This window comes from Pagrus major, chromosome 18, assembly GCF_040436345.1.
Source record: "Pagrus major chromosome 18, Pma_NU_1.0".
NCBI classification, from domain to species: Eukaryota; Metazoa; Chordata; class Actinopteri; order Spariformes; family Sparidae; genus Pagrus; species Pagrus major.
Genome location: NC_133232.1, coordinates 29417772 through 29431248, shown reverse-complemented (window position 1 = coordinate 29431248; position 13477 = coordinate 29417772). Strand labels below are relative to the sequence as shown.

The window sequence follows — 13477 nt, the reverse complement described above, 5'->3', positions numbered from 1 at the left end:
GTGTAAATATATATATATATATATATGTATATATATTTTTTTGTCATATATATATATATATATATATATATATATATATATATATATATATATATATATATATATATACATATATATATAAGGGACGTATAGCACAACTGACAGTATCAGAAACACATAAATCGCCCTTTTCATCCCACACGTTCATCTCGCACGTCCCTACCTGACGCCTACAGTACCCACAATGCACCTCGCCCGCCGAGCGTTCGGTTGGAGCTTCGGCTCGGTTATGCTAGCAGCTGCTAACGTAGCCCCGAGCCGTTAGCCTGAAGCAGGGATGAAGAGCCGGTTGCCGAGGTCTGGTGAGCCCACTTTTTTTTCATTTTCAAAGCTGTAGTGTTCAGCCGCAGCCCCCGCTGACTCACTCGTCTGCGGCAGCGCATTAGTCTGCGGACGGCTCCCTCTGGAGCCACAACGAGCTTTACACAACTTTTATTCATATGTTCAGTAAGCTAGCTTCTCCCCCAAGACCTGTAAACAGTCTGTCTGGGTTCCCGTTTGAACTGTGATTTCCCAGCACCACCTGAACGCACCACTAGATGGCACACGATGCAAGAAAATGGACGACGTGAGGCTGATAACAGAAATAAATCACGTGAACACGGATCAAACGCTTCATCTACTGATTAATCATTAATTATGATGTCATGTCACGTACAGTCTAAGCTAACTCAAGCGGCGTGGTGTAAATATATTAATAACTGGCATCACAGTGTCCCCAGTGAGGCTTGCGCCACCTTCATGGGCCGTTTTCCCATGAAGGCGAGGCATGAGAGGGGAGGAGGAACATGTCACGTTCCGGGGCCGTTTAGCCCAAAAAACTTCTGGAAAAGTTGTGATGAAGTTTACAATCTCTTCCTGTCACATCTTAACCTCTCGTCTGTGGGTGTGGATGACTGCTGACCGCTGCAGTTAACAGACGGGGAGTGTCCACAGCCTGGATTTAAACCTCAGTGTTGTGAAGCAGAAGAAGAAAAAGAAGAAGAAGAAGAAGCGAGAGTTGTGGTTTTAAAATATATCCGTGACTATTCCTGTGATAGTTTCCTTCTTTTAAAAAAACAACAACAAAAAAACATCCAAAACTGTAATTTCCATGACTTTTCGAGTGGGCCAGAGCATGGTGCATAAATATGGTGAGTACCGTTAACGCAACGCAGCTCTTCATCTCTCTCACGTGTCAAAGTTTTGGAGTAAATCTCGGTTAAAGTTGAAGTTTTGAGGTAAACGTCAGCTCATTACTCCAGAGAGGTTTCTCACTGGGCCACTGACTTTACTTATAATCCCTTGAGAAAGGGAGTTCTCAAGGGATTCACAGTTGTTGTTGTTTTTTTTAGTCCTTAGGGAATGAAAATCAAAATACTGTAACTGGAAATTGTGCAACTTCCGGGCAGCTAGTTTACTTCTTATTTATTTATTTATTTTCTCGATCAAAATGTTCAGGACCAGGTAGGAAACTGTGAAGTAGTAGATTTACCTCCGTGGTGTGCATCATCTCTCTGCTGTGCTCCTCACCACCCACCGGGTTCAACAACCAGCTGTACAGTCGTGTTGCAAGAGAAAAATACCTTTAATGTGCTCCACAGTGGGATACAACAAACAGCAGCAGCTCCATCTGTGTATCAGTAAAATACAAATCATTATGATTTCATGATATCTTCTGTTTGTACTAAACAGTTTGGCCAGAGAGGTATTATGTGAGGATATATGTCCTCTTAGATTTGGGATATCTGCGTATTGTGACATGGCACAAGTGTTGTCTATTCCTGGTTTTAAACGCTGCACTACAGTAACATTACGTAATTTTATAACTTACCAGACTGTTGGACTTCTTCTAATACTAATGCATTTACCCACATAGTCTGTATATCCACATTATTATAAAAAAACTCTCATTGTGTTAATATTTTGTGAATGTACCTACAATAGTGTTACAATTTTGACACTGAGGTATTTGGTAATTAAAAAATATTGTGATAATTGGTTTTAGCGTCCAGTCCTAACCACAGGTATACTGTGGTATTAAAACTGACAATTATAATACTATAACACTTCAGTATTTATTTATTTACCTGTCATTGTAACTGGCGATAATAATTGTGTAATACTGTATATTGTGATACCATGAAACCATGATATTTTCTGGGATGGTTATCGTACCATGAAAACCCCAGTCCTTGAATTTAAGAAGGGCTTTTGATGAGATTTCAAAATATATAGCCATGTAAGCTGAAAATATTGTGATAATATTTTAAGGACAATTTAGTCTTCACCCAGGGCTCTAGAAACATGTCATTGTTCACTATTTGCTGACATTTATAGAGCAAACGATTACTTAGGAAAATTATCCGTAGAGTTCTTGATAATAAAAATCACCCCAAGTTGCTTCCCCTAAAAGATTTGATGAGACGTTTTGTCATATTTTCATCTCCTACCCCTGGATTAATTGCCTTTTAAATGGTATTTAATCCCAGTTCATAAGAATGTTATCAACCCCCGTCGATAATGACCGCCAGCATGTGTGGGTTCTGTGATGCTGTTGTCCTGAGACATGTGTTTGTTTTGTGAGGCAGACACAGACAGAGCAGTGGGACTGCTCAGACGCTACCAGGCCAACCTGACCAGTCCAGAGGAGCAGAGCCTGAAGACAAGCGTGGGCAAAGTGTCTTCCATCTTGGGTAGCCAGCTGTTCCAAGCCCTTCTTGGTAAGAAAAACACAGTAAAACTTCTTGTTTTGCAGAAGAGAGTCTTTCAAAATTCTGCTGTCTAGCTTAAATTACATCACAGTTTCTGCGGGAGTGACTTTCTAAATAACTTCTGGTTAACGCTGCCTTCTCTCAGAAGATGGTTTACAGCTTCATTATTTCTTTGGTTTGCCACACTTAGTTATCATAGGGTTTTATTTGTGTTGTCATGTAATTGGCTTCAGGCAGACACAGGATGTCGACAGAGTCAGGTTGTATTAATTTGAATGGGAAGTTAACTGAGTCTAAATGTTTCCCAATTAAGTCTTATGAAAGAGCCCTTTCAGTTTGCCTCACAAAGGTTTGCTGTATACCCTCGTCTGTAACGTACTCAGATTGTAATGAAATCCCAATAAAGCCACGCACAACAGTCTATCTATAGACTGAGTTGTTATAAGCCCAGACTTGTCACGCTGTGAAAGCACAGTTCTTCTCTTGACTTTGACAACAGGCCCATATACTTAAGGAAGTATATAAACATGATGTAGATCATTGCTCAGAAAAACAGAAACAGATTCACCGTCACCGGGAAGCTATAGTATGATAATCTACTGAAGCTGCCGCCGGCTAAACTGATATTACTAATCCTTAAGTGTCCTGAAGTGTGCATAGTTTCTACTGCGACTCATCTGAAGAGTCATTGTGACCAGCTACACCTTCATGACATGTTTGGTGTTTTAGAAAAGAGCTCAGTGAAGCCAGTGGGAATCTTAACCTCAGATCCTTTTTAAGGCAGATAAAGCACATTACTTCGGTTTAAGCGATGGTTGAGTGGTCCTTCTAATTACCACAGCCATGTCATAATGATGACTGCCCCTGGGTCTGCTGTTGCTACTGCTGACCCACTGCTGCTTCACTGCTGGGGGGGTGGGGCTGCTCAGGCAGCAGTTAAAGAAATAGAGTATGGTGTTTTTTTTCCAGTGCTGAACCCACTTTTATCACATATCTTCGTGTTTGTCAGGGAGGCTTAGTGCAATTTTTACAGAGGATAAATCTTAATAATTTAAATTCAGAATTGGTAGTGCAAGACTTATGCAAGTTTAATGCGCCAAGACAGGATTTGTTGATGTTTTTGCTTGTTCTCCACCTCAGTGAAAACAGAGGTTGGCTGTGGAACATTACCCCAAGAGGTGGTCGGGACTCATTTGCTGTATTCCATCATTCAGAGACCAAATGTGTCTAAACAGTCAAACAAGTCCCATTTCAAGGGCTGCTTTTGACCAAGTACCTGCAAAACTAACAATACTCCCATCAGTCTTATTCACTTTGGTGAATATGATCAACATTATACATGGACTTGCTTAAAATGTGCATGGTAGCATTGTGATTAGCCGCATTTCGACCACAAAGAACTGGAGGCGTTTCCACTGCAGTGACCAGGTCTAAATTATATTCCTGGGACGTTATTTAAACCCCAAAAAGTCCCTGTTCTCGGGGTTGGACCTAGTCGTCATGAGTCTTTGGACTACTTTGGTTGTTGCATGAAACTTTTCTTGGACTTTACGTTTCAAGTACTTTGGGTGGGAAAGTGGCGATTGTGAGCATATTAGCATGCTGGCATTTAACTCAGAGCACTGCTGTGCCCGGTTACAGCTACACAGTGCAGTTACCATGGTTGTAGGTTCTCTGCCTTGTTGTAGGGTAGTTACATACTGACCTGTTGTCTCACTCTGGTCAGCTAAAAGCAACAGTTTAGCAGAGAATGATACAAAGAATGTTTATGCACACCATTTGTACCCATTTAATCAGTATTTTCACCGTGACCTAGGTGTCATCCCCTGTGGGATAAACATTAAAGCAACAAAATGTCACTTTCTGGAGAAAGATAGCTGATTGTTGAGTCTCATCTTCAGCTGGACACCAACCCAAAATGTCAGTATTTGACTGACTCATACCTGGTGCGAGTAACAACATACAGTATATCATATATCACCACCCAAAACAACATGAACATTGCAGCAGAACAACTGGCTTATGATGTAGCATTTTATGTTTGCCTTGCTGCCAAGCTAAATCTTGCTGTTGGTTTATTATTATGACGACACAACATTACCAGGGAATGTTGATTACTTTAGCTATAGCTCAAGAAAATTAATATTACGGAGCAACCAAATTTGTTAGCTGTAGAATTAGATATAACCTAGGTGTATGAGCAGTAATGTCGCTAAAACAATCTTACACAGCCACAAATAGATAAATTACCCCATCAATGCGTATTCTTCAAACAGCTGTGTTTAGTTTTTTTAAAATTACGTTGCATCTTTCTTTCACTCACCTCCAAAACAAATGCTCGTGCTAGCCAGATCAAGATCCTAATCACAGGAGATGGTGGTGCTTACACAGTTAACAGTGGTATCTCTATAACAGCTTAATTCAATGTACAATTGTAAACTAGTAACACTGACATCAGATGTAATATACCTGGTTATTTATTTGAGTGAGGGAGACTCACAGAGGATTAGCTTTCCAAATCGGGATTCCAAACATTCCTCACAAAGAATGTTCAATCAGAGCCGAGGCCGAGGTAGACAGGAAAATAAACTGCTCTTGGCTGCCATGCCAAGCCTCTTCCACAACTCTCCTGGCTCTCTGGCTCATCTGTGCAGAGTTTGAGGGTAGAAGAAGAAGAAGAGGCCTGTGGTCAGTGAGTTTCAGGTGCAGGGCCGATGAGGCTTCACCCTTCTTTCAACATGTGGTTCGTATCAGGCGAGGCAAGAGTGGAGGAGCAGCCGGTTCACAGCACTAATAGGAATACAGTGCTGTGTAAACATTACTCATCCTCCTATCCTTTCCTGTTGTGTTTGACTTCACAAGCTCAGGGCCATGTGAACCGGTTCAGTTCGGACCATTTTTGTGTTGCTTTTGTCAAGTGTGGTGTGGGGACGAAAAAGGGGAGTGCTGACGATGTTGTGAACTTTTCGTCTTCGGATGAAAACTTTACGAAATAAAAAAGAAAGTATTGTCATTAAAAAGCTGCCGCGTTCTTCTTTCTTGAAGACTGCAGTTGGCATCGCAGTACAGCATTTGTCTTTAAGAGATATCTTCTAACTTTGATGCTCTGTGGGAAGTAAAGAGGTGTTTGAGGCAGTGTGGGAAGGAAGGTTCACTACTGGCCACTTGATTGGATGTCTGCATGGTTGCACAGTCACGAACAAAGGTTGCCTCAACTGTGCATCCATCCTTTTGTTCCAACATACAAACATGCAGTGGGAAGCATGTGGTGGGGGGGAGCTGTTCGCAGGGAGTTGGGGCGCACATACAAACAGACACACGTTAGATTACAGAGTAAATGCCTGGGGAATATTTTATCGAGGCGGTGACAAGGGGGTGAATTGTTTGCCCTGCCTTGAAATTGTGACCTAGTTTCCTGTGAATGTGTTATTCTAGTGAGCGGTGGGTTGCTCATCGTCATGTAAAAAACCAGGGGGGCGCTTTTTTTTTTTTTTGCATGATTCACCCAGGCAGGCAATGCAGAGATGACTTCAGTCCAATTGAATGGGTGCATGACAAATAAAAGAGGCCTACAACGCAGACAAACACGCTGACCCTGCATGCAGAGTGTGTGTAGGACGGGGAGAAGGTGCAGGAAACCCCCTATGACTGTGACAAAAAGGCTCAGCGCTCCGACCAGACCATCCCAAAATAGTCCCGACATCAAAAAGAGATCTGGCAATAAGTCCTGTGAGAGAGACTTCTGGCTTGGATTATGTATTTTGTTCCATGGAGAGGAATTTATGTGGTCTGTGAGGGCTGGAACAGTTCAGAGATTTTTACGAAAGTCAGAGAAGTAAAAAAAGAAAACCTCTCTGTACTTTGTGTGACTGTGAATCCTGATCTTATAACACTTCAAGACCTGATTGAGCACTTTTCTCTGTTTTGTTACCTCTGCCAGGAATAGATGAGCGATGTAATTAAAAGTGTTAGTTGTGTGAAAGCAAGCCAGGTGTCCGGGTTGCAGCTTGAAGCGCAAATTCTGCAAGACTTAACAGATGCAACATTTTCAAGGCTTATTTAAAGCTGAACGTACCAGTGTTTGTGAGCAAATGGTCAAACAAGTTACTGTATGAAAGGTGTCACTCATATTGATGAACCCATAGAGGATTATCTCCTCACTATACATTTATTCTCAGCACTGTGGAGCTTTTTAGCTTCTTTTAGCTTCTTTTAGGGGGGGAACTAGGGATGCACGATATGGATTTGTTTCAGCCGATAACGATAACATATAATTACCTGCTTCTCATGGCCGAATTCCACATGTTTATATTTTAAAAACAGGTTCATAACCTGTAGTTTATGAACACCAGAGGGTAAGAAAGGCTAAGATGTAGTAAGCAAAGATGGAGGATTTAATATTCTATAGCTCCAATAAGATTTGTTGCGTTGACAATGTAGACTTCCTCCCTCGTCTCAAAACCCTTGTGGAACATGTGTCGCAAATTGTGTCGTCTTCTTCTTCTTCTTCTTTTTTCTTCCTCTCCTTTGTGTTTATTGGCAACCAACTTTACAGGTGTATACTGCCACATACTGCATCTGAGTTGAGATTAAAGCAATTTGGCTAAATATGATCTGCTCTCTTGGCTATAAATTGCACAGATACCACTAAATTGCAGATAGTATACATTTTTTAATATCGGACCAATAAATTATTGGACCAGTATACTAAAAGGAATCACAGACACAAGTTTTTGAAGAGTATTTTCTGGAGGGGGCATCAATAACACCAATAATCGCCATTGATAGTAGCTTAAAAATATATAAGCCCTGGTGCGCTATGCAGTTCACAACAAAATACAAAAAACACGCCAGGGCTATTATTGGAAGGCTTGATTGTAAGTAAAAGACAAGTATAACATTAGCCAGCAAGCTAGCAAAACTTGCTGAGGTAGACTTTATTTGAACAAAATTGCTTACAAGGTATCTGTCTTAGGACACGCTCAGCGTCTTAGCACTCACCAGTCACTCACTGAAGATTCAGATTGTATGCTACAGAGGTGGAATCTGGGAATTGTAGTCCAATAGAAAGCAAAGTTATCAGGATGAGGTAAAACATTATTTCCCACGTAGTTCCCACTCAGTTTAATATATGCAGCGGTTCAGACCAGTGAGCAGGACACACACGGGGGGCATAAACAAAACCAAGTTCTTAAACCAAAAAAAAGTGGAGTTGCCAAAATATATATATTGATCAACCCACTATATGCTAGCTATCGAAAACACCAAACAATAGACAGACAAGGCTATTGTCTAGCTGGTGAACTTTTAGAAGCTGAGGAGCCAAACTTCACAAAACCTGACCTAGTGAATATAATATTATTACTTGTCCAGCGGAGAGAAACACAACTCCCAACGAATGCTTGTGTTGCTTCTTGTCTGCTTAATGTGTAAAACACTTTGCGAACACTTTCCCCATATCAACTTTATCAGGTGATATGTTAATGTTGTTCACATCGTGTACTGCTGCCCGCAGGAGTCAGAAAATCGATTGATGCAGATTTAAGAAAAAAGATAGCAACCAACAATTAAAACCTATTGACAAAGTGAGGTATGTTAGCAATATTCAGGCCTTCCAGTGTCGTGTTTGTATGTGCCTGTGAAAGTGTGTATATGCAAGCAGGCCTAGAGTATGTGTGTGTCTGCATGCATATAAGAGTTTGTGTAAGTGAGGTTGCTCTTTACTCAGCTGTGCAACAATCTCCTCTGCCCACACATGGCTTCACTCCTCCACATTCAGACACAGTGATGAGTCACATGCTCCATTCTTACACTTTTGTTCTCACAGTATCTTATTGGGACATACTGACTCGTATCTCTCTGTCTCACACTCATACACAACACAGTGAGGAACTTTCTTTGCGACAGAAGATACACATTGTTAGTAGAATAAGACGTGTTTTAAATGTGTTCAGTTTCTCAAGCTGTCCTTCTCAAATGTGTCTTTGTAGCTCTTCTCATTCTGACTTTGAACTTTTGGAAGTTGATGAACTCTCCAGCAACCTCTTTATGTCAACAGTGCAGTAACCAGGCCTGCGAGTGACATCAGCAAAATTGTCCCAATGCATTCTCATCAAATGGCTGCCACTCAATAGGTGACCACAGGACACGGGCATGTAACGAGCCAAGAGGTGATGAGTGGAGACGAGAGGAGAAGGGAGGAGAGCTGAGGAGTTCAGTCTGAAAAGAAAAAGAAAACTTAAAAAAGCACAGAGGAGGAGTTGAGCAACATGCTGTACTATTTATGTTATTCTATAAACAGATATCTTCAAATGCAGAATCTGTAGGCAACAGACGAGATCTGGAATCTGAAGTGTTCTGGTTTTTGTTTGTAGTCCAAGTAGTACTGACCAATCACATTTGAGTGGGCTTCGGTTGCATGCAGTGAAACATCCTGTGCGGAGAGCGAAAGAGATGGGACACGCTGGCCGATATGCAATCTTCAATTATTATCTGCATTCATAGGCAGATGAATTAAGAGTCGCCTCTCAACTCCAACTCCATTCTCATGTCTCAAGTTGCTAGTCGGTCCTGGATAGATATCTGTTAGCCATTTTCCAGATAGGCGGATATCCACTGGCACCAGTGGTACTCGTGCTAGATTGATGTATGTTTGAATGTCCCTACACTTACTACTATTAGTACTTTACAACATGTAGAAAATGTAGGGACTGCATACAGTTTTTTTCTGCCACCCTTCTCCTTTAAAGATCCTGGTTTCTTATGAGTCTTTGTATTATTGTTAGTTGTGTTATTTACCTTGCTAGCTGCACGGCTCTGGTTGACAATGTCATTCATGTTTCCCACAGTCTGAATCCTACTGACTTTGGTGACACCCCGACGTTTCCTCTTGCCCCACTAGTAGGTTGACATTTGTGGTTTTGAGTGAAACTATTGGATAGATTGTTATGAAATTTAGAGCCGACATTGATTTTCCATTTGGGTTGAATCGTATTGGTTATCCTTAACTTCCATTTAGGGCTGTCACCATTAGAAAATCTGTCTAATAATTTCGTTTGTGACCAAGTACCTGCGAAATTAATGAGACTCCCACCCGCTTTACTTTTTGCTCTGTGCTAACAAGTGTTAGCATGCTAACATGCTAAACTAGGATTGTGATTATGACAATCGTTATACCTGCTATATAAACATTAACATGTTAGCTTTGTCTCTGTGAGCATGTTAGCAGCTGATGTTAGCTTAACAGACCTTCTAGCCTGACTATAGATTTTCTGTTTTCTGTCAAAATCGATTCCTAGATTCATCCCGATTCTCTCTTTAAATATTATTTCTCAATGTAGAAAAGTCTAATCGAACATTTAAAACCCAAATCGAAACAGGCCATCGTTTGTGGGTTTGGACCCTGAACGCATCATGTCCTCTGTCTCACGGGTAAAATGGTAAAAGTCGTCACACAAGAAAAAATAAATCTAGAAATAAAAAAAAATTTATGCATTACGATGCATACACCATCGATTCATAACCGCATCGTAGCCGTCTGAATCGGAATCGAATCTTGAGGTGGCTAGAGATTCTCACCCCTAGTTTTTAACACCCGTAGATTCACGTTGAACATGTGACGTGTTATCGAGTATGTATATGAAGGTAACGTTCCTTTGTACTGCTTCTACAATCACATTGAGCATCACCAATCATCCCTCATCATTGATGCAAAGGTTCAGGAAATAACTTCTATAGCACCAAAATCAAAGCATGTTACAGGATATGGATGTCCTACTATTCAGCTAGGGGGCAGTGTCTACATTTATTCATCATGTGTAGGAACTCATGTACCCTCCCCCTTAAAATGGAGCCCAGAGTGTAAACATAATCTGTGATGATGTTAAACTAAGAGTCAGGAAGTAGAGAAATGTTGATGTTTGTGATACATGTTGTTCAGATTGTACGAAATATTATAATGTGGGCACTGACTTGATGATTTACTCAGTCAGTACCTGAGTCATACAGTTCAGCAACAAGATAAGAAGGGCGCTTGCAAATGTGGAGACATAACTTCCATATAAACAGACGGCTCCCACCCCCACATTTTCACCCAGTGCACCACTGAGGGAAACAGACATCTCCCAATGTGCCCATGATTGATCAGTGGATTCTTTTACACAACCAGAGCGCTGCACTTTAGAAGGCTGAGAAGTTATGAACTAGAAATAAAGACTACAGAGAAAAAAAGGAACTCACAACTAATGTTTTCAATTATCCAAGTGAAGAAAGAATAAGCTCCTCATTGTCTTTATTTTCTCACAGATATTCAAGAGTGTTACGAGGTGACCTTGCAACTGAACAAAGAACAAACAGTTGTGAAAGAAGACAGCAGGCAGGATGCGTGGGAGGTAATTTTTTCTTCTTTACATTATAGATTGGAGAAAAATATGCTTCATGTTTACATTGTATGTTGTGTGCTGTGCTTTGCCTCCTGGCTGCGCAATAAGGTTACTCAGCAGCCAGCGCAAGGTGTCACTACCTGCATCCTCTGCACTCCTACATGGATGAAGTGCTGCCGTGAGTCATGCCGGTGATGACTTCAACCTGGTGACTGAGTGTCAGACGGAGAAAAAAAGTTGGAGGCAGGGACACATGGGTAGAGGGTGAAGAGGAAATTAGACAGTGTCAAAAGAGCGCTGATTACCATTTGCTCATCAGTGGGCTGCTCATATGAAGTCAGGCAGTCCTCTCATTATAACAAGTGTTTTCAGTCACATGGTTATGTAGAATATTTTAGTGTAAAACAACTGAACTGAAGGGAGAAGAGCTGCCTCATGCAGACATTTACTAAGGAACATCAGAGAGCTCAGCACGTGAAATATCAATTAAGTGGTTGAAAGTATGGATAATTTTGTTTGTCGTTCCATGTCACTGATCTTCTAATAGCCTTTGGATGGGTAGGAACCCCTGACTTCACATCACTCGCATGATTTAATATCGCTTCATAACTTTCCTTCAGCTATGCCAAAATGTTAATGAAATTGATCTTTGGCTGACTTCTATAGCCCATTAAGTGAATGATCTTTGGCCTGTTCTTTAGCAGAGATTAGCAAAACACTATAGGTTCTTGCTTAATGTGCGTGTGTGTGTGTGTGTGTGTGTGTGTGTGTTTTGTCTGCAGTCACAGTGACACAACCTTTGTCTATATGCAGTATGTAGGGGGCATGGATTGACATTAATGCCAAACACAGAAAGCACAGAACAAAATTTGAAAATGGAATTTTTTAAATTGAATTTAAGGCACAACAGTCGGCTTTGATACCTTTGAATGAACAAACTTCTTTCGCAGAAACATCAGACTCACTTTATCAAATTATGTGTGCCTGGAAGAGGCCTCAAAGAGCCTATTTCTCCACAACAGGAAATTTAACAGGCCATTTCCTTAACCTAGGTTTGTATAAAACATTTGATCCATATTCAGTATATTAAGAGGCGTGCAAACATGCAATAATTTACTGATATGATATTAGCAGTTCCTTACATATGTACTATAACACCACAGAAATTGGAATTGGCATTTACCTTGCCTATAGAGGATTATAGTCTTGGTAGTGTTACTCTCAACTGAGCCCACTAGAAAACGGTTTTAAAGCTTTTCTCAGTGTCACAAAAGCTCTTCAGTGAGCAGAAATGTATCTAGAGACATCAAACATGCTGATCAAGGCTCAAAAAAATTGGGTCAACAAAGGAAGCTAACCATGCCCTGCACAAGAAAAAACAACAACAACAGGAGCAGAATGTGTTTTTATTTAAAGATTGTTTTTGGCGTCTGCTCTTTTATTTCATAATTTATAGTAGGGATGCAGAAACATGGGAGAAAGAAAGACTTCACTGCAGTTGCATGGTTCACATCTTAGACCAGGGTACCACCAAGACACTGATTGTATGTAAACTTATGAGGAAATGACCCTACTTCTCACTTGATCAATGACGTCAGTTAAATGTTTCCTTATAAGTTTATCGTCTCTGTCACTAGTTTTACGTCTTCTTAAATGCAGCACGAGGTTCATTTTGTACATTTTGGTCTCATTAAGACTGAAATAGACGATAAAGCAGGATACGCTTTTGTACATGACTAACATGATGTGTCCTCAGGATATCCTCTCCAGCATCCATCCAAATATGGTCGTTCCAAAATACCAAGATGCCAACGGCTGCAGTGCCAAACTCGAAGCTTCAAAACAGTAGTCCACAAACCAAAGGGTGATGTCCTGGTGGGTTTACACTGTCACCTTTCTGATCCACCGGTCATCATTGAGCAGGGCTATGGATTTGACTAAGCCACCCTGCAAGTGTGGTTGTTGGGTTCGACACTAGAACTATCATTAAGTGTACATATATGCAGTAAACGCACATGTGTTTTAAGTGAGGTATAGTGCAAACCCTTTTTTGTACTTTTAAGGTGATAGAGAAATACAAAATTCAATCCTCACACGAGATAAAAGATTTAATCTAACATTATTCCTTCATGCTTAACAGCCCCTCCTCCCAGTCAATCGCTTAATGGCAGTATGTTTTTGAAATTCATGTGCTAAGTCTGAACTGGATTATGTACGGTCAGCTGAACACGGGAACTGAAGTAAACTTGTCATTTACTGGACTGTATTAAATGAAAGCTTTAGTGCAGAGGGCAGTGTTGTCCGGTTTGTGACTGATCCTAAACCTTGAATGAGTGACAGAAAGAGTTCATGTGCATTTGTAAC

At 40.8% G+C, this 13477-nt stretch overlaps 1 protein-coding gene across 1 annotated transcript in view; it reads left to right on the top strand.

The window, feature by feature from the left end:
• The first annotated feature begins 878 nt into the window (after positions 1-878).
• dlg3 (discs, large homolog 3 (Drosophila)) overlaps positions 879-13477 on the top strand; it is an 87890-nt gene continuing 75291 nt past the window's right edge. Inside the window, exons 1-3 of the mRNA XM_073487724.1 lie at positions 879-1172; positions 2610-2741; positions 11037-11122. Of these exons, the coding sequence (XP_073343825.1) occupies positions 1133-1172; positions 2610-2741; positions 11037-11122 (258 nt within the window). The 5' untranslated portion in view covers positions 879-1132. The remainder of the gene's footprint in view (positions 1173-2609; positions 2742-11036; positions 11123-13477) is intronic.